At 46.4% G+C, this 24628-nt stretch overlaps 1 protein-coding gene across 1 annotated transcript in view; it reads left to right on the top strand.

Moving 5' to 3' along the window:
* The window catches only part of LOC126529915 (uncharacterized), a 934270-nt gene that overhangs the window by 580917 nt on the left and 328725 nt on the right, over positions 1 to 24628 (top strand). Inside the window, exons 25-26 of the mRNA XM_050177364.3 lie at positions 7651 to 7704; positions 11465 to 11563. Coding sequence (XP_050033321.1) covers positions 7651 to 7704; positions 11465 to 11563 — 153 coding nt within the window. The remainder of the gene's footprint in view (positions 1 to 7650; positions 7705 to 11464; positions 11564 to 24628) is intronic.

Raw genomic sequence — 24628 nt, 5'->3', positions numbered from 1 at the left:
CATTTCGACATTTCCTTTTAGTTAATTTTTTTACGAGCACCGGTTTCTGCTGATACTTCTATTATCTGTTTAAGACACACGATAGTCCACGACCACAAGACACGCCGGCTGACGCGCTGCCGTTGACACGTGACCGAGGGACAGCCGTGTCCCTGGCCTTGAGCACAGCACTCCTTTATTCTAAACATTTAACACACCTTCGCTCGTTGCCGCATCCACCCGCCTTACGCCCTCTCCCCTTAGAAGAACCCCACTTATATATGCTGTGGCGAAGAAAGCATGTGTCACCTTGAAGAAGACAAGCCCACTTGTCAAAACGTTGGCTCCTGCTTTCACCTTGTTCTCGTTTTGCTCATCGCCTTGAATTTCCATCTGCCGCGTTCCCCCTATTTTCCCAAGAACATATTGACACGTGTACTTATCTTTATCGGGCGACCACGTTTCGCCGCCTAACAAATGTTATCGCACAGCGCGGGACGCGCCTGCATGTATCCCAAGTTTCAGGAAAGTTATCGATGCTTCTATCCGCTGTCTGCTGTCGCCGAACCTTGTGTTAGCTGATTTCATCGCCCGACGCGAATAGTGTAGAACTTTGTGGAAGGCACGCGGGTCCAAACGATTGGTCTGGAACATTCGACGACTGCTGTATAAAAGCCGACGTGCTTGACCCGCTGATCAGATTTTCGACAATCGCCGACGGTGTTCGCCGCTATCGTTGTAGCCTGTTTTTGTGGGCACAAGTTCGCCCAATAAAAGTTAGTTTTGTCTTTCACAGTATTGCTACTGTGTTCTTCAACGTCACCACCACGTGACAATATAAAGCCACATGCCCCAATATCAGAGAAGTCCATGTACTCGCCATCACTCCCGTGGTTGCTAAAAGATCACAGCGCCAGAGTTCCTTATAGTAATTACTAGAGAGAACTCCATGCCAGTATCTGCTCCTCCCCCTTTCCGTTAACTCTGCCTATCTCGAAATGATATCCATGTCTTCTCTGAACCTTAAGTCCAAAATTTTCACTCATAACTTTCGGGCCCGCACCCCTTGATTTCTCAGGAAGACAAAGTTTTACTTACGATGTAGCCACAGAAATATATTGAAGATGAACAGTAAGCTATGCGATTTGGCATTATTGCATTATAAAAAAACAGTACGCAAACACACTGGCAGAGAAAATAGGAGGACATCTCACTTTTAAAGGCATTTCGCTGGTCGTGAAGATAAAATACCTCAGAAGGTATAAGGCTATGCAAATGAATAACTGAAGGATATATGGGCCAGTAGTACCTCGTTAAGCAGGTACAAGAAACAATTTATATACCTTAATAAAGCTGTCATTGACTTGCACAGTCGTGATGATCTATGTGCTCAGCGATTATAGGTTTCTAGTTTTGCTAGAGCCGTTATCTTGGCTCGGTTTTGCTTGATGGGATTATCTTGGGTTGTGAGTGGCACATACTTCAACGCGCCTCCTGTGACTTTTCTGGTGTTTCTCGCATTTTGTTTTTAGAGCGCAGTTTTTAGGCACCCGTTCTTGCGTTGAGTGTCGGCATGCCTCGTCCTCCCTCAGCGTAACCGAGCGAACGGACACAGCGTACGATGAAAGAGGAAACGCGAAGCGCCGCGGCGAATGAAAGACCGTGAGAGCAAGGAAAGTGTGACGACGACAGCAGAAGCGAGGGTTCAGCATGAGGAGGTAACCGGAGGAAGCGACCTTGAAGCGCCGCGACATGGCGCTCACGTCCACACATCCGCGGCAGTGGTGGCAGCAGTCATGCGGAAGTAATAAAGAAGAACCAGCACGGTCGCCTTGGCGCATAGATCGTCGCAAATGTTTCCCGGTAAGTTTTACGGTTGCATAAGCTAGTTTCCGGGAAGGGGCTATGTTGACGCCGGTTTATGTCATGTCGCGTGGTAGTGACGGTCAAGAACATATTGGCAAAAGCATAAATGGCATAACTAACTCTTCCATAGGCGAACCTGTGCCCAGAAAATCAGGCTACACTCAAAACACAATAGCAGCGAACACAGTCGACGATCGTCCGAAATCTGATGTGCCGGTGAAGCGAATCGCTTTTTAAACATGAGCTGTCCAAGTTTCCAGAGTTGTCACTGGTGCTCGCTTGTATTCCAGAAAATACCACACAGTTCGCATCGCGTATACGATCAGATTACAGAAGATTAGGTAAGAACAGACTGTGCATTGAACCATCGATAACATTCCAGTAAGTCCCAATCATGGATGCGCGTTTTGCGCTGGGCGATAACTTGAAGGTGTGTGATGTGGGTGATGTGGGTCCTGTGAAAAACATAAATAAGTACTGAAGTTAATGCTCGCCTGTGAAAAAGCATCGTCCAGATGCTGGAAACACAAAAGCGGAAAGAAAACAATGAATAGAAACGAAGAAAAGAACAACAACAAAGAAACAAAATCCCTATGTTCATCACTGTAAAAAGTCATAAGATGCACCACGTGGAGGACTTCAGGTCATGCGCAGCACTGCTGTGATTGCTAAATGCCGTCTGGCCCGACCTCATAATCCAGTGCGCGAATACGTCGGGTTATCTTTAAGTGTAGGGACTTGCGTCGCAACAGTTTCTCACTAACTCCTCGTCGGTGTATCGGAGTCCAGACCCAAACACGGTCGCCGGTCTGGTATTCCACGTAGTGTCGTCGAAAAGTGTAATGCGGTATGTCGGTCCTTTACTGGGTCTTGATGCGCATGAGGACAAGCTGTCCGGCTTCTTCGGAGCGCTGGACGTAGGCGGCCACATGAAGATTCTCCTCGTCCGTGGCGTCTGGCAGCATGGCGTTGAAAGTCGTCGTCGGGTTCCTTCCGTAAACCAACTTAAACAGCGTGGTTTGCGTTGTTTTCGCATTGTCGTGTTATAAGCAAAGGATACGTAAGGCAGGACGGGTTCCCTCGTCTTTTGCTCGATGTCGACGTACATTGCAAGTATGTCGGCTAGCGTCTGATCAGGCGCTGCGTTGCAGAATGGCTTGCGTGAGCTCCGCTGTAAAGACTACAGACCGTTCCTTTGTCGGTGATGAGGATTTCTTGGGCGCAATGTCGCAGCAGTATGTTCTCGATGCAGAATTTCGCCACTTCGACTCCATTACCTTTCGTCGGAGCTTGCGTTTCAGCGAAGAGGGTGAGGTAGTCCGTCACCACGATGATCCACTTATTTCTGGATCTTGACGTCGGTAAGGGTGCCAAGAAGTTCACTCCCATTTGCTAAAACTGTCGGCAAGGAGGCTCAATCTGCAGTAGTAATCCTGCTGGCCTTGTTCGCCGTATCTTGCGTAGCTAGCAATCGCGGCATGTCTTTGCCTAACAGGCGACGTCGGCGGTCAGGCGAGGCCAATAGTAGTTCTCTTGTCTCTTGGTAGTTTACAGGAAAACTCGAGGTACCCGGCGCTCTGGTCATCGAGCTGAGAGTCCAACACTTCTTTCCTTGTGGGGTTGTTCAGTCGACAATAATCGTCGCAGAAACGTAGGGTTCCGTCCTTTGCCTTCACTATGATTACACGAGATGCCCATGGGCTTCTCGCCGGCTGGACATTGTCGTCGCACAGCATTTAGTCAACGTTTGCTGTATAGAATCGTGTTCTCGCGTCGATTCTCGGTGAGGGCTCTGGCGAAGCGGTAGAGCGCACTCTTCCGTTATTATGCGGTGCTTCGTAACTGGTATTTGTCGAAACCTAGATGATGTCGAAAAGCAGTCGTTACCTCGGAGAAGACCACTAAGCTGTTGCTGCTTACTCATGGGTAAGCTTGGATTTATGTCCAAGCGTGGTTCGGCGACAATGGTCGTTGGTGTACATGCTGCAGAAAGTGAGAGGACAAGCACATTGCTGGCTTCGGCAATTTCACGATGTGGGCAATCACCGTGCCCTTGTTAATGTGTTTGAGCTCCTCGCTGAAGTATGTCACCATCACTTTCGCTTTTCGTCTGTGCAGTCGAGCGATCCCTCTTTCGACCCAAATTTCATGGTCGAGCAGTAGGCGTTGTTCGACCTCTATGACGTGTGCTATGTCTGCGGGTGTTTCGGTACCTACGGTAATGACAATGCTGCAGCGAGGCTGGATGCTAACTTTATCTTTGAGCACACTCAAAGCATGGTGACGACGACAACTCTCTGCCGGTATCGCTTGATGTTCGGATAGCGTTATCGATTACGATTTCAGGTCGATGAATGCGCCGTGTTGCTTCAGGAAGTCCATACGGATAATGGTGTCTCGCGAACACTATAGGAGGATAACAAGCCTGGCAGGGTAAGTCCGGACATAAATGGTAATGCTTGCCGTTCAGATACCAATCGGCTTTATTAGGTGTCCTCCAGCGGTCCGAGTCTTAGGGCTTACCATTGTAGTCGCAACTTTATGAGAGCAGCATTCCGGGGGCAAATTGGTAATGCATTACTCATGTATTATTGTGCAACAAAAAAAGACACGTTCATAAGAGAAGAACACACACCAAGCGCAAACTTTCAACGAAATTTTGTGTGCCACATATATGAACCGATTCAGTGGCACAATGCATTTACATGGAAGTTTGCGCTTGCTGCGTGTTATTCTCTGATGTCCGTGCCTTTTTTTGTTGCGCAATAATACTTGAATCTTAACTTTCTTCAGCTGGGCTGTGACTGAGTAGTCGGCTTGTGACAGAGTAGTCGGCTCCTGTGTCCACTAAATCTGTGACTGCGTGGCCGTCGAGAAGCACGTCGAGATCGGTGCTTCTATGTTTTGCGTTGCAGATTTGGTCTCGGCATCGGATAACGGCTGTGTTGAGTCGACCTGTGACGGGTACGTCGCGACATCAGGTCTTTTTTGTCGGCGTATTCTTTGCTTCCATGCTTCGTCGAGATGGTGGCGTCTCGTTGATATGGCTTCAAGAAAGTCTTTTCGGCGTCTTTGTCGTCGGCGGAGGATCTTCATCAGTTCGACGAACAGCAACCGCGCGTCCATCGGTTGCCGGATTAATATTTCCGGATATGGGTTGACGGACCGGCCGCGGGCTAAGCCAGTGTATGGCCTGCCTTGCGGCAAAAGGTGACTGCACAGCTCTCTGCCGGTATCGCTTGGTCTTTGGATAGCGTTCTCGATTTCGGTTTTTGGTCGATGAATGCGCCGTGTTAGTTCAGGAAGTCCATACCGATAATGGTGTCTCGTGAACACTATAGGAGGATAACGAGGTGACGGCGAACGGATAGAACGTTGGGAACTGCACTGCGTTGGCACAATGTAGTCGGCAGTATCACATCGTCTGGCACCTTGCTGTGGCGCCCTGCTGTGGGCGCGGTGCATTGATGGTGAATCCTTGCAGTCCCAAGTCGCTGTATGGGCACCGGTGTTAGATATGGCCCGCTTCGCCGCAGTGATACCCGAGCGGGCGGTGGTAGGGGGCGCGCAAAGTGTCCGTCTTCTTCGGATACCTGCGCTTCGCGACGGGCAGGCGAGCTGGCGGCGGCGGTGGACGACGGAAATGCGGCCTTGCGGAGCCCTGGAGCAGTCGCGGAGGGGGACCTTGATGGCAGGTGAGGGGTCATCGTAGGTCATCGCTTCCGGCAGGGTTTGCGGCAATTGTGGTTGCGCCTAAGGTACTCCAAGTGATCGCTGAGCCTCTCCTTTGAAGATGTCGGTGATTGACGTCACTTTAGACTGCGACCTTGGAAAGGGCTTGTGCAGTTTCTCCAGAACATCCACCCCGATGGTCTCTCGCCGCTGATCGCTACCAATTGCTTGAACATCGTTGTAGTTTACAGTCAGCGTTCGGCGAGTATATTACCTTGTCCGCATGTCTAGTGTCTTAATGGTTGGTGCCTCGGAAACAAAGTATGTGACCGTCTTGGGTATGTTACGTATCAATCGGGCGGATAGCTCCTTCACACACGGCATCAAGAACCGAACTTTCTTTTCTTAAGATATCTCGATATCGACGTGTCGGAAGAGGCCAGTCATGTCTTCCGTAAAGATCACTATCTTCTCGTTCGGCAACTGCATGCGAGTTTCTAGTAGAGCTTGAGCTCGCTCTTTGCGCCGGACGTTCGGGAACTCATGCAGGAAGCCGTTGGGGAGCAGGTCCCATGTACTCAGGGTCTATTCTCGGTTTTCGAGCCGCATCCTGGCGACGTCTCCTAAGGCGGGGTACACATGCCGCAGTTTGTCGGCAGAGATCGAGTTGTTGAAAGCAGCGACCCTTTTGTATGCTTCTAGCCAGTTATCCGGGTCTTCAAATGCTTGTCCACGGAAGGTGGTTGGTTTCCTGGGCTGTTGCAGCACAATGGGCGACGCTGGGGCTTTCATCAGCGAAATGATTTGGCCACGGTCTTCTTGTTTGTCTCAGAAGTCTGTGTTCTGGGGGCAGGCCTTGTAGCCTGCGCCTTGCTCAATGGCTCGGGACGACGTTGGTGTTGTCTGCGCGGTCAGGGCTTGCAAAGCACCTCCACCAGATGTCACGTAGTAGTGACGGCAAATAACGCAGCAAAACTTTAATTGGTCAAATTAACTTTTTTTGGGTGAACCTGTGCCATAACGAACCGGCTGCATTGAAAGCACAGTGATAGCGGCGAACACGGTCGGCGATTGTCAAAAATCTGCTCTGCCGGTCAAGCGCGTCGACTTTTATGCATGAGTCATCGAAGCTTCCAGAGCAATCTCTGGTGCCCTCGTGTCTTCCAGAAAGTGGTGCACACTTCGCCTCGCGCATACATTCAGATTACACAAGCTTCTGTGACAACTAACAACGCATAGAACCGTCGATAACATTTCAATAAGTTCTAATCATGCAGGCGCGTCTTACGCTGAAACATTAAACGAGTTCCAATCACGCAGGTGTGTTTGGCACTGAGCGATAGCATTAAGGTGTGTGATGTGGGTGAAATGCACTCCCCGAGAGAAGGATGGATAAATACACGTGTCAGATATAGCGCAGTTCGTCGCAGCTCTGCCAGTCAGAGCGGTGGTTGGTGCGATGCCTCAGCATATCACGCAATGAGAACACGTATAGAGCTGCGCTCTAGTTCCGCCTTTTGAAGTATCGTAATCATGGGTGAATTTTTTTCCGGTTTGTTGCGAGTCCAACGAAGTATTGTCCTCTTTTCTATCTTCATGTGTTTGCGCTCTTGTTTTTCATTATGGAGCAATATAAATGCTATGAAATTTAGTAAGCGATGAAAGTTTTAAGACATTGTGCTTTATTGGGAATATTGTTTGATTGGTCTGGTTTATCTGCTGAATCTTAAACAGTATAGGCGGTTTAGAAGCAAATGTCAGCTCTCCTAGTATAATGCGGCTATCACGCAGGCAGGCAAAGTATCTGGGGTAAATTTGTTGTGCATTCCACCCGATAATTGCCCTTTGAACTGCCCACAGACGGGAGTGAGTCCGCTCGGAACAACAGTGAACAGAATTTGTGAGAGTGAGACAAGATCGGGTGCTTCGCTTCATGCGAATGTGTAACAGCTTACGCACGCACACTCCTTCTTTCAGTATTGTGCTGGTCCTTTTACGAATATATGGACGTTCGTTATTAGTTTTGGCAGGCGTTCGTTCAAATGTGGAGCATGTGCGCTCTCCTGTAAATCGGACAGTGGTTTGTGAAAACTTCGGTTGCTTTGGACTATCATGTTATTTTCCTCTGTCCAGGGCCCTCCGGGACTCTCTGGCCTGCCGGGGAAGGACGGACTGCCTGGCGAGAGGGTGAGCACAACGCTTTAGCATTTCTTGTCGCCTGCCAAGGGCGCCACCCGGTATTTTTGGAACGTCAGCTGATTGCTCTTGCACCTCTTTGCTACACATTTGATTCACGGTGTGCAATAGAGCACACCCTGAATTCCCCTTTTTTCGCTGAAAAAAGTATGTGTCTTTCTCTCACATGCGTCGCCGATCAACTGCTTTAATATTCCAGGGCGCTTCCAACAGTGAGTACCAAGTCCTGAAAGATATTCGATCAGAAATCTTCCGCTTGAAATAACGCTGTCGCTTCTACTGCAAAACTCTCGTTTTCAGCTGCGTTTGGAAACAGTTTTGGAAAGAATTTTATGTCCGTTGTGCATAACATCCACAGGGCGTTCAACATGTAGGTTCAAGTAGGTTCAATTGCTTTTGTTGACGTTCTCAAGCATGTAAAAGTTGCCAGCGAAAGCCAGGGGCAGACAACCTTGCATTTTGACAATCGGCACTTGTGTACTATGCCTGCTTGGCAGGAAGGAAAGAGTATAGCTTCTAGCCAGCGTGGGCAGTAAAATAAGGGTTAACATTGTGCCACGTGCAAACAGAAAACACGAAAGTGTTTATCCAACACTTTATCCCCCAGCACCAAGAGCAAGAATAAAACGACCTTTCATGCGTATTTCACTATATAGCTTGTGCAAATGACGAATCACGTCAGTGCTAGGCACCAATGCTAGGCACCAGTGCTAGGCATCAATGACCACACTTCCTAACGACTACAATCATGGTCCTTTAATACTTTTCAACTGGCCGTGGAACTTCCTCAGATATTTTATATAGGAACAGAACGTGGCACCAGAGGCACTGGCGTAAGTGGAAGAAGGCCTTGAGACCACTGAGCACATTCCAATGGAATGCATAAGGATTGCATAAGCCAGACCAGCACGCAACGTACACCTTCCTGAAGCGCTTGGATAACGTGGATGGGAGCATGAACCGGTCAGAAGTCGAGATAATCAAGATACGTTTATAGTTTTGGTGGAAAAAAAGGAGCGAGAAGATTGATACGACCAAATCATGTACCATGGGTGGCGATACAAGGTAGATATAAAAACTTGAGGGAAAGAAAGAGAGTTTAGGAAATATTTATAAGAATGCTAGGAAGAAAAACATGTATACAATGCCTTATTAAATCAAGCAGGATAGATAACTGTTTGTGACCACCCAATTTCTAAGGGGATGCCAAGAAAGCATCATCATATCATCATCATCGGTGAAGAATCTGCCGCCCCAGATTGTCAGGCAGCGCGATCATACAAATATTTCACGAGAAAAGGTGCCACTACGATATTTATTTCAGCACGCTCCTCGAGTGAACATGCAACGGGAAGTCATGGCAAAATAATTTAATGTGCGATGCGTTTGTGTTTAGGGAATAGACGGCACTGTTTTATGATTCACGTCACCCATCTCCCCCCTAGTAGCCTTCCGTGTACAAACAGTTTTTTTCGGCTGTCTCTATTTCAATTTGTATAGCTGATTAGTTGTATAAGTTAGTTATATTTAGCTAGCTAGTTCACTGTGTTAGTTATTAGTTCATTTGTTATTACGTTCATTAACTGAGCTTAGTTCATATACATAGGTATTTTCATAGTAAATAACAGTTGTTACTTCAGTTAGCGAACTTGGTTAACCAGTTGGTTAGCTTCGTTAGTGTGATTAGGTAATTATGTTTGTTAGTTACGTTATTCATTTAGTTAGAATAGTTGATGTTTTAGTTATTATGTAATTAGCTTGTTGGTTGAGTTGGTTTCATTACTCTATATTGTTAGGCTACTTATTAGCGATCTTAGTTACTTAATGTAGTTAGAATTGTTAGTAAGTTAGGTTATATAGTTATTCGCTTGATAATTAGTTTAGTAATTACCTATTCGTTTGGTTAGTTTTTTAGTTGGCTGGTTAGCTTTGTTAGCTTGAAACGCAGGTTTTTTTTACGCACAATGGCGTAAAAGTTCAACGTGGACTTGCTCTGTAGTAGGGTTCTAACGATGGAGTAGTCCAAGCATACAATTTCAATTACGAATTAGGCCGCTGTTTCGAAAGCAGTTGAACTTCGGAATGACACAAGGCGTTGTAGTTGTTTAGAAATTGTTCGCGTTTAAGATTCTAAATACTGTACAGAAACAGGGTAGCGTTTATCACGTTGTGTCGAAAATATCCACACACCGATACCGGCAGTGGAGCCTTGCGATATAGCGAGCTTACGCACTCTGCGTCTTCTGCCAGCGCAGTGGTGCGGACGCTGTAGGAAGCTCTGCCGTAGCGCGACGAGACAAAAGGTATGGAAGGGCCCCGCTTCTACAGATAGGTTTTTCGAACGAGAAGGAAAACTCAGAGGATAACGCGTTTATAGCATATTACTAAATTCTTTATTTGTGTGCTTCGTGTTCTCTTTTTTGGCCCTTCTGAAAACACCAAAGCTGAAGCTATACCGTTAATGTTTGACGAGTCTTGAATAATCACAAGTACGCTTCAAGCGAGGCGGAGTGACTGATATTTTCACAAGCACGGACACAACATTAAGTTCTTGAGTATTGTCATTCTTATGATCGATATCTGTCTCTTTTATATGAATTCCTGAACAACTTTTTCTAAGTTTTACATTGTCATTGATAAATGAAACATGAACATAGCAATCTGAAAATAACAAGAAGAAATGGCAACCCCCCCCCTCAAGATTATAACCTTAAAGATAAAGAGGTCGCGGCATTTTTCATTTTGAAGGTGTCACTATGAAGGTGTTACTATGCTATTATGAAGAACAACTGAGAAATATGGAAGAAAGTAAATGGGCTGGGAGAGTGTTTAGGTATCTGTACAGGAAAAACATTGATTCACAGTGGAGCAAAAGAACTAGGAAGCTTACTAGCAAATATGCGACCTGTAGCGTGGGCAACGCAGCAAGAAAGAACGTGAAGCGGAAAGTCAGAGAGCCTAATAATCTTATGGGTGGCAGCAATAGAAAACAAAGCTGCCATCAGTAGCCACTTAAGAGGAAAAACGAACTTAGGAAAGATACAATTTATGATAACTCAAATGGAAGTTCAATACTTTTCGAAGCGAGATCGGGATGCCTTAGAGCACGTACCTATAAAGCCAGATATAAGAATGAAGAAGAAGCATAAGAACCGTGTGCTTGCGGCGGTAAAGCTAGAGAAACGATGAAGCATGTTTTATACGAATGTGAAGATGTCTGCTCAGCGGTCGATTTAGGCACCACTGGCCTCATTGAAGCGTTTCGGTTCAGCGAGAGCAGTGGAAGAGTAAACATGTCCGCAGCAGAGATTAGTAAGAGGCGATTGGGAAGATTGGTGGAAGAAAAGTAGGGAAACGAGAAAAAAATACCAGCACGTACAAAAGCAAAGTTCCCAATAGTGGGTCAGAGTATTTGGTTATGGGAGTTTATAGTGGTTTTTCTTTTCTTTTTTAACCTAAGTAGTACATTAGGCAGTATAATAGCAAGAGTTTGGTGGCGCAACCCACCACCCCGTTTTCATTTTGAATGTGTTACTATTTTTCGGCACAGCGACAACTAGCGTCTTTAAGTCACAAAACCAAATCCGCAGGATAGGATAAGGTGAGTGACTGTGGCACCTTTTGTAGGAAAGTGCGTAACCAAGTGAAAAGGAATTCAGCCATCGAACGGTCGCTTACATCAAAGCTCCCTTAATGCTCGGACAATAATATCATGCATACCGCTGACTTCTGCATTGTTCTGCGTCTTCAGGGCTTGCCCGGTGCTGATGGAAAGCCAGGTGAGCAAGGTATTCAAGGCACACAAGGCTTGTCGGGTTTGCCAGGACTACCAGGCGCCAAAGGAGATCAGGTAAGCGAGGCGTGGCTCATGCACTTGCTGCTGCACGGGAATAGCTTGAATTTGTTACGCCTACGTTTCTGTAATCTTTTAATTTCATATACGCAAAAATATTGGTTAGCCTCACAATCTCAGTGATGAGATTAAAGAGCATTGGAGACGTTCAGGAAGGATAAGTGGCAATATCCTGGTAGAGCGCCTTCACATCGCAGTGAGATATCGACGATTGGCATGCTGAGGAGAGCACGCGAGAACGTGTTGAAGCAATTTTACATGTTGCCTTTCTGGTATAAGTTCGTGCGACAAAAAAAGAGAGAAAACATTTATTGACTAATCCCAAAGAGCTGTCCGCTATAAATACAACAATAAACTATAAATAAAAGAATAAACTGTACTAACTTATGTATAGAAAGCATCAAGACGTTTCGGTGTAGATGTGAAACAAAATAAAGGTATTATTCAATGTTGTTTTTCTAACACCTTCGTTCTGTATCTATTATAGCGGCTTCACGTAAGTTGGCTAGGTGTTTCCTCACGATGAGATAAAGTAATGATGAAGGCTATGAATGAAGACGAAGCATAATTTAAGCACAGCTGACGTGGTAAAAAAAATAACGTACTTGAAGGAATACTCTCATGCCACACATAACCGCATGCGGTATCCATTTCAAGTTTCCCGGCCACGTGCCCACGCTGTCACTTTTCACGTCTGATTTTAACGCGATAGCGTAAAGGAGCCCGTGTCCAGAAAATCCTGCGTCAGCGTCGAGCGTCCGACGTCGCATAGGTAAAACAATTTTCGAACCACACAGACTTCACTTCCATGTGACTGAAGGAATTGACTGAATAAAATTTCTCAATTTAAAATACGCGGAAAAATGGTAAACTACGAATTACATACTACTTACAGACATTATAGCTCTCCGATTGCACTCTGAATATACGAGAATACATAATTCTTTTACGGGAAAACTCAAACAAACCCCTTTTCCAGCGTTCCTATAATACAGAGACCGCAGAAGGCGTCCGCCATTTGTGCACGCCGGAGCGTAAATATCTCAAGAGTCCACAGAGCGGCGCGCCCACTTCTTTGAAACGCTTCCAGCTGGCGCTCGCCTCCGCCGCATCGCCGTATAGACCGTTGACCATTACATCGGTGATATACAAGCTAGCAGTGCAGGCAATCAGATTACTGCTGCAAGCATGGGCAGAGAATAATGCCATTTTGGGAGAACTTCAGCATGGCTTCAGAATAGGCAGGCGTTCGGATGATAACTTCTTTGTTCTTATTCAGTGTATTGAAATATCAAGAGTAGAAAGCAGACCGTTATATGGGACCTTTTTAGACATTGCAGGAACGCATGACAACGCAGACCGCAACATTTTGTTGGATATGCTGGAAAGGGAAGGCTTAGACGACGATTGTCTACTGCTTTTGAGAGAGATTTACTTAGAAAATACCGTTTGCGTTGAATGGGAAGGAATGAAGAACGAGGAGAAAGTTGATATCAACAAGAGACTCAGGCAGGGGCGCCCTTTATACCCAATGCTGTTTATGGTATACATGGTGAGGATGGAGAGGGCGCTAGAACGAAGTAATATCGGGTTGAATCTCTCATGCAAACAGGCGGGTACGGTGGTATAGCAGCAGCTTCCAGGTTTATTTTATGAGCACGACATTGTGTTGCTAGCTAATAAGCACAGGGATTTGGAACGTCTGGCTAATATCTGTAGACAGGAAGGCAAGAATGTAGGTTTGAAATTTAGTGTTAGAAACTCATTTGTAATGGTATTCAAGAGCAATACTTGTTGGGGGGCTAGTTGATGCATGTTTCCAGAAGAGGGACATGCGCCTGTCCCGTCTCGCTTGCTATGTGTTGTCTTTTTCGGCGCTATAACCCTCTTCTGGAAATGGTATTCAAGGAAAACAGTGAACAGGAAGTGGTAATACAGGGCCAGGAAGTACCTCTGGTAAGAGAATATTACTACCTTGGTATGTGGATACATGAAGCCAATAGATATATGGAAACACAGGAAAAAGTAATAACAGTAAAGGGGTAGAGAAATGCAGCCATAATGAAGCACAGAGCGCTATGGGGTACAATAGGTATGAGGTGCTCCGCGGAATGTGGAAAGTTGTAATAGCTGCAGGACTTACTTTCGGAAATGCGGTTGTTTGCTTTAAATCAGGGGTGCAATCAGGACTCGATGGAAACCAAAGGGCAGTGGGACGACTTGCATTAGGCGCTCACGGGAAGTCTACAAATGAAGCTGTGCAGGGTGATGCGGGCTGGACTAGTTTTGAAGTGAAGGAAGCTCACAGTACAATTGATTATGAAGAACAACTGAGGAATATGGAAGAAAGTGAATGGGCTGGGAGAGTGTTGACGTATCTGTACAGGAAAAACATTGATTCACAGTGGAGCAAAAGAACTAGGAAGCTTACCAGCAAATATGCGGCCTGTAGCGTGGGCAACACAGCAAGAATGTCAGAGAGGCTAATAATCTCATAGGTGGCGGCAATAGAAAACAAGCCTGCCTTGAGTAACCACTTAAAAGAAAAAACGAACTTAGGAGAGATACAATTTATGATAACTCAAATGGAAGTTCATTACTTTTTCAAGCGAGATCGGGATGCCTTAGAACACGCACCTATAAAGCCAGACATAAGAATGAAGAAGAAGCATAAGAAGCGTGTGCTTGCTGCGGTAAAGCTAGGGAAACGATAAAGCATGTTTTATTCGAATGTGAAGATGACTGCCCAGCGGTTGATTTAGGCACCACTGGCCTCCTTGGAGCGCTTGGGTTCAGCGAGAGCAGGGGAAGAGTAAACATGTCCGCAGTAGAGATTAGTAAGAGGCGATTAGAAGATTGTTGGAAGAAAAGTAGGGAAACGAAAAAAAACAGAGACGTACAAAGCAAAGTTCGCAATAGGGTTTCAGAAAATTTGGTTGTGGGAGCTTATAGTGGTTATTCTTTTCTTTTTTAACCTAAGTAGTGCATTAGGTAGTATAATAGCAAGAGCTTGGTGGCGCGACCCACCACCCCGTTTCAAAGGGCATGCTCATAACATCCATCCATCCATCCATCCATCCATCCATCTATCAATCCATCCACCCATCCATCCATCCATCCATCCATCCATCCATCCATCCATCCATCCATCCATCGATCCATCCATCCATCCATCCATCCATCGCGGCCCATGCAAGGGGCCACGTCTCTCCGAGAAAGCCCGCCTTCGCGCATAGCGTTCTGCGCGAGCGTTTCCCGGTAAACATTACCGTTGCATACGCTGCAGTTGCCGCAAGGGTGAGAAGCAGTCAGGGGTCTTTGAATCCTTAGTGTTCCATTCTTGAAGGTGAAGCTTAAGCGTCCTCCGAATTTTTTTCTCGTGTTGCCGCAGACTGCAATGACCTATCTAACGACATCGCTGTCATTACGTCCCAATACACTTTCGCAGAAATTATTCCAAATTGCTTTTTATTGTGTTGAACACTCTAAGTTGCCTGAACGTGTGTTCCCACCCCTTATGTGAGACCCTTCGTGGGTCGTAATGACATGAAATGAAATAAATTTTTGTTTAATGCACCCAATCTGATTTCTGTGTTTGGCGTTAGAATCTAGTATTACTCCGAGACCTGAGCCCTCCGAGACAGCTGGAATAAAACACTATTGTTAATTTGTTCTTGTCCACGCCAATTTCCAAAGAATGTAATACACCAACAGTTAGGTCTGCTTCGAATACTCAATCTACCCCCGCAGGGGCGTTTGCGTCAGCAGGCGTTTGGTCTGTGGCGGTACCACGTGCCCGAGCACACGAGGGTTGGACCCTCCCGCGTGTAGCCGTGCGCGGTTTTACCGTGTCCGGGGAAAGGGGTATCCTGGGGTTTGAGCCGATGCCGGGTGTTTGGACCTTTAAGGCTCCCCGGCGGAGGCAACACACCCCTTTGGCCTGTGCTTCACGCAGACGGCACCTCCAGACTGACCCACCTGGAGGAAATCGGCAGTCGCCTTTTCCTGTCCTCTTCTTCAATCTTCGTCTTTCTCTCTAGCGTTTTCATCTTTCCTGTCTTCTTTTCACTTCTTCTTACTCTGATATTCCTGGCCGCAAGGGTTAACCGTGTGTAGTATATCCAGTCTTGGTTATATGCATTAGGTTATAGTGTCGGTGCATTGCTGGCGTGTGCAGGTTCCTCAGAACCTGTAGCGTCCCCTTGTTGGGCTCGGTGGTGGGTGGCTACCACCGCCGCCGAATTTTGAAACCATATTATGGCAGAACTGTCCGCGACTTTTCCGCGAATTTACCCTCCGAACCGACCTACACAACTTTCCACGTTACCACGTCTTGCATAGTGAAGGAACCCCAAGTATGCGTAAGCTATCCCCTTTCTTGGTGGCGAAATGCCTGACAGAAAAACTTGGAAAAGACTACAAAGCCTCTAAAATGACCAGCGGAAACCTGCTAAGTGAATTGAAGAAGAAATAACAAGTGGAAAAGCTGTCCGAACTCGCCAGTATTGGTGAAATAAACTGACAATTTCTCCCCATCGTTCATTAAACACTTGCAGGGGCGTTATCTCTGAGGAAGATTTTCTCAGCTTGAGTGACGAGGAACTCGTCGAGGGGTTCCAAGAACAAAATGTGATCAAAGTGCAAAGAATTACAATCCGAAGAAACAATGAACAACTCCAGGCCAAACATGTGATTCTCACATTTTGTACTAATATTCACCCCAACTCTCTCGACGCAGGATACCTAAATATATATGTCAGGCCATACATACCGATCCCAAGGCGGTGTTTTAAGTGCCAGAGGTTCGGAAATGCATCACAATCATGTAGAGGCAAAGAAGCATGCGCGAAATGCAGTGCCAACGATCACCCATCTGAAAACTGTAACGCTCCCCCACGCTGTGTGAACTGCAAAGGGGATCATCCAGCGCATTCACGATCATGTCCTGGTTAGAAGAAGGAGAAAGAAGTGGTTGCTCTTGCAGTAAAAGAGAAGATTAAATTTTTGGAAGCAAGGAAGAGGCTTTCGCTCTTACCTCAAGTAAGCTATGCCAATGTGGCGCGGCAGAGGGCAGCACCACACCGGTATCAGGAGTCTACAGAGGTCACAGTCAGTGGTCCTGTAGCAACTCCATCCGACCACTCGGTGGTACCAGCTAGTGCTGATCTACCATCATCCAAGACCGCCCTGCAGACCGCTGTTCCGCAGGTCCTCAGACTAAACAGAACGCCAAGGCCCGAGGCGCGTGTCTCGGCGCTTGGCTCTCGATCATCCAGCGCCTCAGAGAAGGCGATGGAGGGGGCCACCAAAACCCCGGCGTTATTGGCGCCTAAAGAACAGCGCTCTTCCGAGCGCCCTAAGAAGGACAAGATCCTTATAACTCTACAGAACAAGGGACAGGCAACCTGAACGGTTACCGCCCATTAAACGTGTACTATCGCATGTCACCTTTAATTTTTAAGTTCACAAACACCAGTACATTTTTCATTTTACAACCACGGCTTTTCTTGTACACTGGAATTGCAGAGGTCTTCTACACAATATAGGTGACATCAAAGACATTATCAACTCTTTTTCGCCAGTTGCAGTGTGTCTTCAAGAAATGAATCTTGGTGCAAAAAATAGTAACATTCTCAAACGTTTCAGCGTTGTCTGAAGGGACCACGAACACTAGCCGTTTGTCAGGAGGAGTCGCCATAGCCGTTCAGGGCAGCACCCCTACACGAAATGTTCAGGTGACTACTTTTTTCGAGGCTGTCGCCGTCACCGTTCTTTAATATAAAACCATCACCATCTGTTCAATTTGCATCCAACCCCACACTCAATTTACTACTAGACAACTGGAAAATCTAATACACCAGTTGCCGGAGCCTTTCATTCTAGTAGGAGATCTTAATGCCCATTGTAGCCTCTGGGGCAGCGATAGAACAGACCAAAGAGGGCAAGTAATCGAAGATATTATTTTGTCTAACAGCATATGACTTTTAAATTCGGGTTCACCAACATATTTCTCACCAAGCGCACGCAAATTTAGCTGTCTAGATTTAGCCTTCTGCTCACCGTCTATTTTTAGCGATTTTAGGTGGGAAGTTCTCAACACTTCATACGGAAGTGATCATTTGCCGGCATTTATCAAGCTACCATACGCATTACCTACCTTAAACTCTAAGCCACGTCGCTGCAAAACACATCTTGCCGACTGGCCGCTTTTTATGAAACATGCAAAACTCGAAGAAGTCTTTCTAAATGACAGCGTAAATGAAATTAATGAGAAGTTCACTGCGGTCTCAATTTCAGCGTCAGAAAAGGCCATACCGCAAACATCCAGCCTTGTGCACAAAAAAAATTTCCCCTGGTGGACTCCTCAGTGCACAGAAACAAAAAAGCTTCAAAATAAGGCCTGGGGTACGTTACGAAGACACCCCACCTATACCAATCTTTTATGCTTTAAGCAGGCCAAAGCCGAGGCACGATTTATCAGAAGGCAGGCGGAAAAATCATCGTGGAAGAAATACGTATCTTCCATAAACAGTACATTCACGTCTAAACGCATGTGGGAACAGGTAGGAAAGTTTAGGGGAGATTACTCATCTTACACAATACCGTTACTTACAAGTCCAGACACATAAACAACAATACAAGAACAGGCAGATATACTGGGAGAACATTTCCGCGATGTATCCAGTTCAGGGAATTATACAAAGGAATTTTCACAATACAAACAGTCTGCTGAAAAACAGAAGCTGCCCAGTACTGGCGCGTCAAATGAACCATACAATTCCCTCCACACAAAACAAGGAATAGAGTCCTTTCTGCAGGGAAAAGCACAGCGCCAGATCATGACCGTATTCACTACGCCATGCTGGCTCATCTATCCCAGGCATCTGTAGATGCACTCCTTAAAATTTCAGCATAATCTGGGAAACTGGTATGATGCCCGAACAGTGGAAATAAGCAGTAGTAGTTCCATTTTTAAAGGCGGTAAATCCCCAACATCCGCTAGCAGCTATAGACCCACTGCCCTCACAAGCTGTATGGCAAAATCAGATGAAAGCATTATCAATATAAGACTCTCATTTATATTAGAATCAAGAAACCTCGTAGACCCCCACCAGTGTGGATATTAAAAGGGTTCAACTACTGACTATCTTGTCCGTCTAGAACATGAAATTCGATATGCATTTTTACACAAACAACACTGTCTTGCAGTTTTCTTCGATTTAGAAAAAGCCTATGATACCACATGGAGATATTGTCACGTGGTAGTGACGGCGAAGAAAAGCAGAAATACGGTGGAATACAAAACTAGCTTTTATTGGGCGAACCTGTGCCCACAAAAACAGCCTACACTTATAGCACAACGATAGCGGCGAACACGGTCGGCGATCGTCGGAAATCTGATCTGCGGGTCAAGCGCGTCGGCTTTTATAGAGCAGTCGTCGAATGTTCCAGACTAATCGTTTGGACCCGCGTGCGTTCCACAAAGTTCTACAACATTCGAGTCACGCGATGAAATCAGATAACACAAGGTTCGGCGACAACAGACAGCCGGGTAGAAGCATCGATAACTTTCCAGAAACGTCGGATACATGCAGGCGCGTCCCTCGCTGTGCGATTACAGTTGTTAAGTGGCGAAACGTGGTCGGCCGATAAAGATAAGCAACATCCACACAAGCAACACAACATCCTCACACAATGCAACTCACGCTTACACTATAGAAATAAACCGAACATGATTAGGCCACTTGTCCTGCGATATGAGCAATACTGTCGGTATTATGACATTCACCACAAAGTCCTCCGGGTTGCCAAAGAACCACAACGGTTGGCCCCGTGGTACGGTTTGACACACTTATGTGATTGGACGTTAACACATCTAAAGAAAAGATACATCCCACACGAACACATTATACAAGAATTCCGTGCACCTCAGGCCAAATATCAAAATAAGATGCAATATTACACTGACCGCTCTAACCATACAATTGGTTAGAGCCACCAAGGTGCAGCGGTGGCGTAGAGGTAGAACACCCGCCTTGCGTGCAAGACGTCCGTGGTTAGAATCCCGGTGCTCCGCAATTTTTCACCGGATTAAAAAAAAATCAGCGTGTTGATAAAATTGCATAAACAGGCCTGGAGTGTGGCCTGATCCCGGTGACCAGAACCGGTGACGCACTCCCTCACCAGAGCAGGATTGGCCACCCTGGTGCAGTACTTGGCCACAACCTCCTATATGAACACAACAATCAAACCCCGGCCATCAGTCCCCAGCAGCTGCGAATCAACTGACCACGGTGGCGGTCAGACCTGCGACGCTGCAGAGGGTGCTAAGAATCCCTGGCTGCGGACAGGCCGCCATTGGAATATGAACCTGGCAACGTTTAACGCTAGAACGTTATCTAGTGAGGCGAGTCTAGCAGTGCTATTGGAGGAATTATAGGGCAGTAAATGGAATATAATAGGGCTCAGTGAAGTAAGGAGGCCATAAGAAGCATATACAGTGCTAAATAGCGGGCACGTCCTGTGCTACCGGGGCTTAGCGGAGAGACGAGAACTAGGAGTCGGATTCCTGATTAATAAGAATATAGCTGGTAACATACAGGAATTCTATAGCATTAACGAGAGGGTGGCAGGTCTGGTTGTGAAACTTAATAAGAGGTACAAAATGAAGGTTGTACCGGTCTAGGCCCCTACATCCAGTAATGAAGACGAGGAAGTCGAAAGCTTCTATGAAGACGTGGAATCGGCGATGGGTAAAGTCAAAACAAAATACAGTATACTGATGGGCGACTTCAATGCCAAGGTAGGCAAGAAGCAGGCTGGAGACAAGGCAGTGGGGCAATATGGCATAGGCACTAGGAATAGCAGGGGAGAGATATTAGTAGAGTTTGCGGAACAGAATAATATACGGATAATGAATACCTTCTTCCGCAAGCGAGATAGGCGAAAGTGGACGAAAGACTAGAAATGAAATAGACTTCATACTCTGCGCTAACCCTGGCATCATACAAGATGTGGACGTGCTCAGCAAGGTGCGCTGTAGTGACCATAAGATGGTAAGAAGTCGAATTAGCCTAGATCTAAGGAGGGAACGGAAGCAACTGGTACATAAAAAGTCGATCAATGAGTTAGCGGTAAGAGGGAAAATAGAGGAATTCCAGATCAAGCTACAGAACAGGTATTCGGCTTTGACTCAGGAAGAGGATCTTAGTGTTGAAGCAATGAACGACAATCTTGTGGGCATCATTAAGGAGTGTGCAATAGAAGTCGGTGGTAACTCCGTTAGACAGGATACCAGTAAGCTATCGCAGGAGACGAAAGATCTGATCAAAAAACGCCAATGTATGAAAGCCTCTAACCCTAAAGCTGGAATAGAACTGGCACAACTTTCGAAGTTAATCAACAAGCGTAAGACAGCTGACATAAGGAAGTATAATATGCATAGAATTGAACATGCTCTCAGGAAAGGAAGAAGCCTAAAAGCAGTAAGAAGAAACTAGGAATTGGCAAGAATCAGATGTATGCGTTAAGAGACAAAGACGACAATATCATTACTAATATGGATGAGATAGTTCAAGTGGCGGAGGAGTTCTATAGAGATTTATACAGTACCAGTGGCACCCACGACGATAATGGAAGAGAAAATAGTCTAGAGGAATTCGAAATCCCACAGGTAACGCCGGAAGAAGTAAAGAAAGCCTTGGGAGATATGCAAAGGGGAAGGCAGCTGGGGAGGATCAGGTAACAGCAGATTTCTTGAAGGATGGTGGGCAGATTGTTCTAGAGAAACTGGCCACCCTGTATACGCAATGCCTCATGACCTCGAGCGTACCGGAATCTTGGAAGAACGCTAACATAATCCTAATCCATAGAAAGGGGACCCCAAAGACTTGAAAAATTATAGACCGATCAGTTTGCTGTCCGGTGCCTACAAAGTATATACTAAGGTAATTGCAAATAGAAAAATAGAATCAGGAACACCTTAGACTTCCGTCAACCAAAGGACCAGGCAGGATTCCGTGAAGGCTACTCAACAATAGACCATATTCACACTATCAATCTAGTCATACAAAAATGTGCGGAATATAACCAACCTTTATATATAACTTTCATTGATTACGCGAAAGCGTTTGATTCACTCGAAACCTCAGCAGTCATGGAGGCATTGCGGAATCAGAGTGTAGACGAGCCGTATGTAAAAATACTGAAACATATCTATAGCGCCTCCACAGCCACCGTAGTCCTCCATAAAGAAAGCAACAAAATCCCAATAAAGAAAGGCGTCAGGCAGGAAGATACGATTTCTCCGGTGCTATTCACAGCGTGTTTGCAGCAGGTATTCAGAGACCTGGATTGGGAGGAATTGAGGATAAGAGTTAATGGAGAATACCGTAGTAACTTGCGATTCGCTGATGATATTGCCTTGCTTAGCAACTCAGGGGACCAACTGCAATGTATGCTCACTTACCTGGAGAGGCAACGCCGAAGGGTGGGTCCAAAAATTAATCTGCAGAAAACTAAAGTAATGTTTAACAGTCTCGGAAGGGAACAGCAGTTTACAATAGGTATTGAGGCACTGGAAGTGCTAAGGGAATACCTCTGCTTGGAACAGGTAGTGACTGCGGATCCGGATCATGAGACTGAAATGATCAGAAGAATAAGAATGGGCTGGGGTGCGTTTGGGAGGCATTCTCAGATCATGAACAGCAGGTTGCCATTATCCCTCAAGAGAAAAGTTTGTAACAGCTGTGTCTTACCAGTACTCACGTACGGGGCAGACACCTGGAGGCTTATGAAAAGGGTTCTACTTAAATTGAGGACGACGCAACGAGCTATGGAAAGAAGAATGATAGGTGTAACGTTAAGGGATAAGAAAAGAGCAGATTGGGTGAGGGAACAAACGCGAGTTAATGATATCTTAGTTGAAATCAAGAAAAGGAAATGGGCATGGGCAGGACACGTAATGAGGAGGGAAGATAACCGATGGTCATTAAGAGTTACGGAATGGATTCCAAGGGAAGGAAAGCGTAGCAGAGGGCGGCAGAAAGTTAGGTGGGCGGATGAGATTAGGAAGTTTGCAGGGACAACATTGCCACAATTAGTACATGACTGGGGTAGTTGGAGAAGTATGGGAGAGGCCTTTGCCCTGCAGTGGGCATAACCAGGCTGATGACGATGATGATGGCTTTAAAACAAAAGATCACGTGGGTGTGGGGGCCGTAACGAAAAATTGGGAAACAAGTATTCGATTGCCACAACACGCTTCTGTTTTCACGGCCGAAGTTGACGCTATCTGGGTTGTTGTTAAAAACATCATAACTTATAAACACAAACATACACTCACATGCACTGACTCTTTAAGCACACTGAAGGCTCTACAGCTGAAATCTGAGTGTGAACCCCTGATAGGAGACATTTTAAATATGTTGGCGCTTAACAAATACAGGATGGATGTATGGAAAACTTTATTTGGTCCTGCGAGGAGTGATAATTAACCACTAAGCGGGCCGCTTCCACGTTGGGACCGGAAGGCCAAGCCTCACGGGCACGTCGTGAGCCTGCTGGACAGCCCAGAATTGTTCATCCAGGACCGGGCTGGGAAGTGCAGCCTCCGACCTGGACGCATCCTTGATCGCCGAGTCTTCAATTCTTTCGCAAGACGATAGCATGTGTTGGAGCGTGGCTAAAGCACCACAATCTTGGCAATAAGGCTCTGTATACGTCTCCGGATAAAACATGCTCAGTCTCCGTGGGCAAGGATAAGTACCAGTCTGTAGTAAGCGCAATGTAAGTGCCTGAGTCCTATTTAATTTAGTATGCGGGAAACCGTAAGCCCTGCGATTAAGAAGGTAATACGTCATGATTTCATTGTATGTGGAAGGGGAGTCTCTGTTCTCGGCGAGTACCGCCTCTCCGTAGCGCGGGGCAGAGCGGAGGGTAAGATCTCGCGCTGCCTCATGAGTGGACTCATTGAGATTTGGAGGGGCTCCCTCAATCATCCCAACTTGAGCAGGGAACCAACATAAGGAGTGTTGAGAGATCTTACATGTCTGTATAATTTTAAAAGCAACCTTAGCCACCGAGCCCTTCTCAAAGGCCCTAACGGCCGACTTTGAATCACTATATACAAAAAGCCTGCGCCTGTCAACCAGGGCGAGCGCAATAGCCGCTTGCTCCGCGATCTCTGGCCTATCAGTCCGAACGGTAGCAGCGTTAAGGACACTGCCCTCATTGACCACGACAACTATAGTAAACACCTTCCTCTCCTCGTTAAAAGGAGCATCGATGAAGCCAACCTTCTGATTCTCATAACGAATGAGCCTCAGCAGGCAAGCCCCCTTGGCCTTTCTTCTACCCACATTTCGCTCCGGATACATGTTCCTGGGAACACGCTTGACGGGATACCGATTACGGACCTTCAGGGGAATACCGACATGAAGCTGCGAAATCTGCTCCTGAGGAACACCTAACTCTATCATAATCTGCCGACCCGTGCTAGTCGTAAAGAGACGCACCATCTGCGTCCTCTCCTGAGCCTCAGCTATGTCATCCAAGGTATTATGAATTGCCAGCTAGAGAAGTCGGTCGGTTCTGTTGCACATTGGCACTCCCAACACTTTCTTCGTGATTTTCCTAATCTGCGTGTCAAGCTTCTCCTTCTCCGATGGTTTCCACTTGTGCATGGCCGCCACCTAAGTAAAGTGACACAATACAAATGCGTGCAAAAGTCTAATCAGACTATCCTCCTTGAACCCCGTCTGCTTGTTGGCCACCCTCTTTACTAGGCCTACCGCATTTTCTGTCTTGGCAGCGATCTTCTTGATTGTCAGTGTGTTGGCGCCGTTCGACTCAATCATCATCCCCAGAACCCTGATCTTATCTACCCTAGGTATGAAATCGCCATTTCTTGTACGAAGCTGAATGCTTTGCTGGTCCACGGGGATCCATCCCCTTGGCTTGGGTCCCCTTCTAGCGGGACTGTACAGCAACACCTCCGACTTGGAGGGGGAGCACCTTAACCCCGTCGGGTCCGAATAATTCTCAATTACATCTACTGCCTCC

This window comes from Dermacentor andersoni, chromosome 5, assembly GCF_023375885.2.
Source record: "Dermacentor andersoni chromosome 5, qqDerAnde1_hic_scaffold, whole genome shotgun sequence".
Taxonomy (NCBI): Eukaryota; Metazoa; Arthropoda; class Arachnida; order Ixodida; family Ixodidae; genus Dermacentor; species Dermacentor andersoni.
This window is presented reverse-complemented; position numbering and strand designations above follow the sequence as displayed.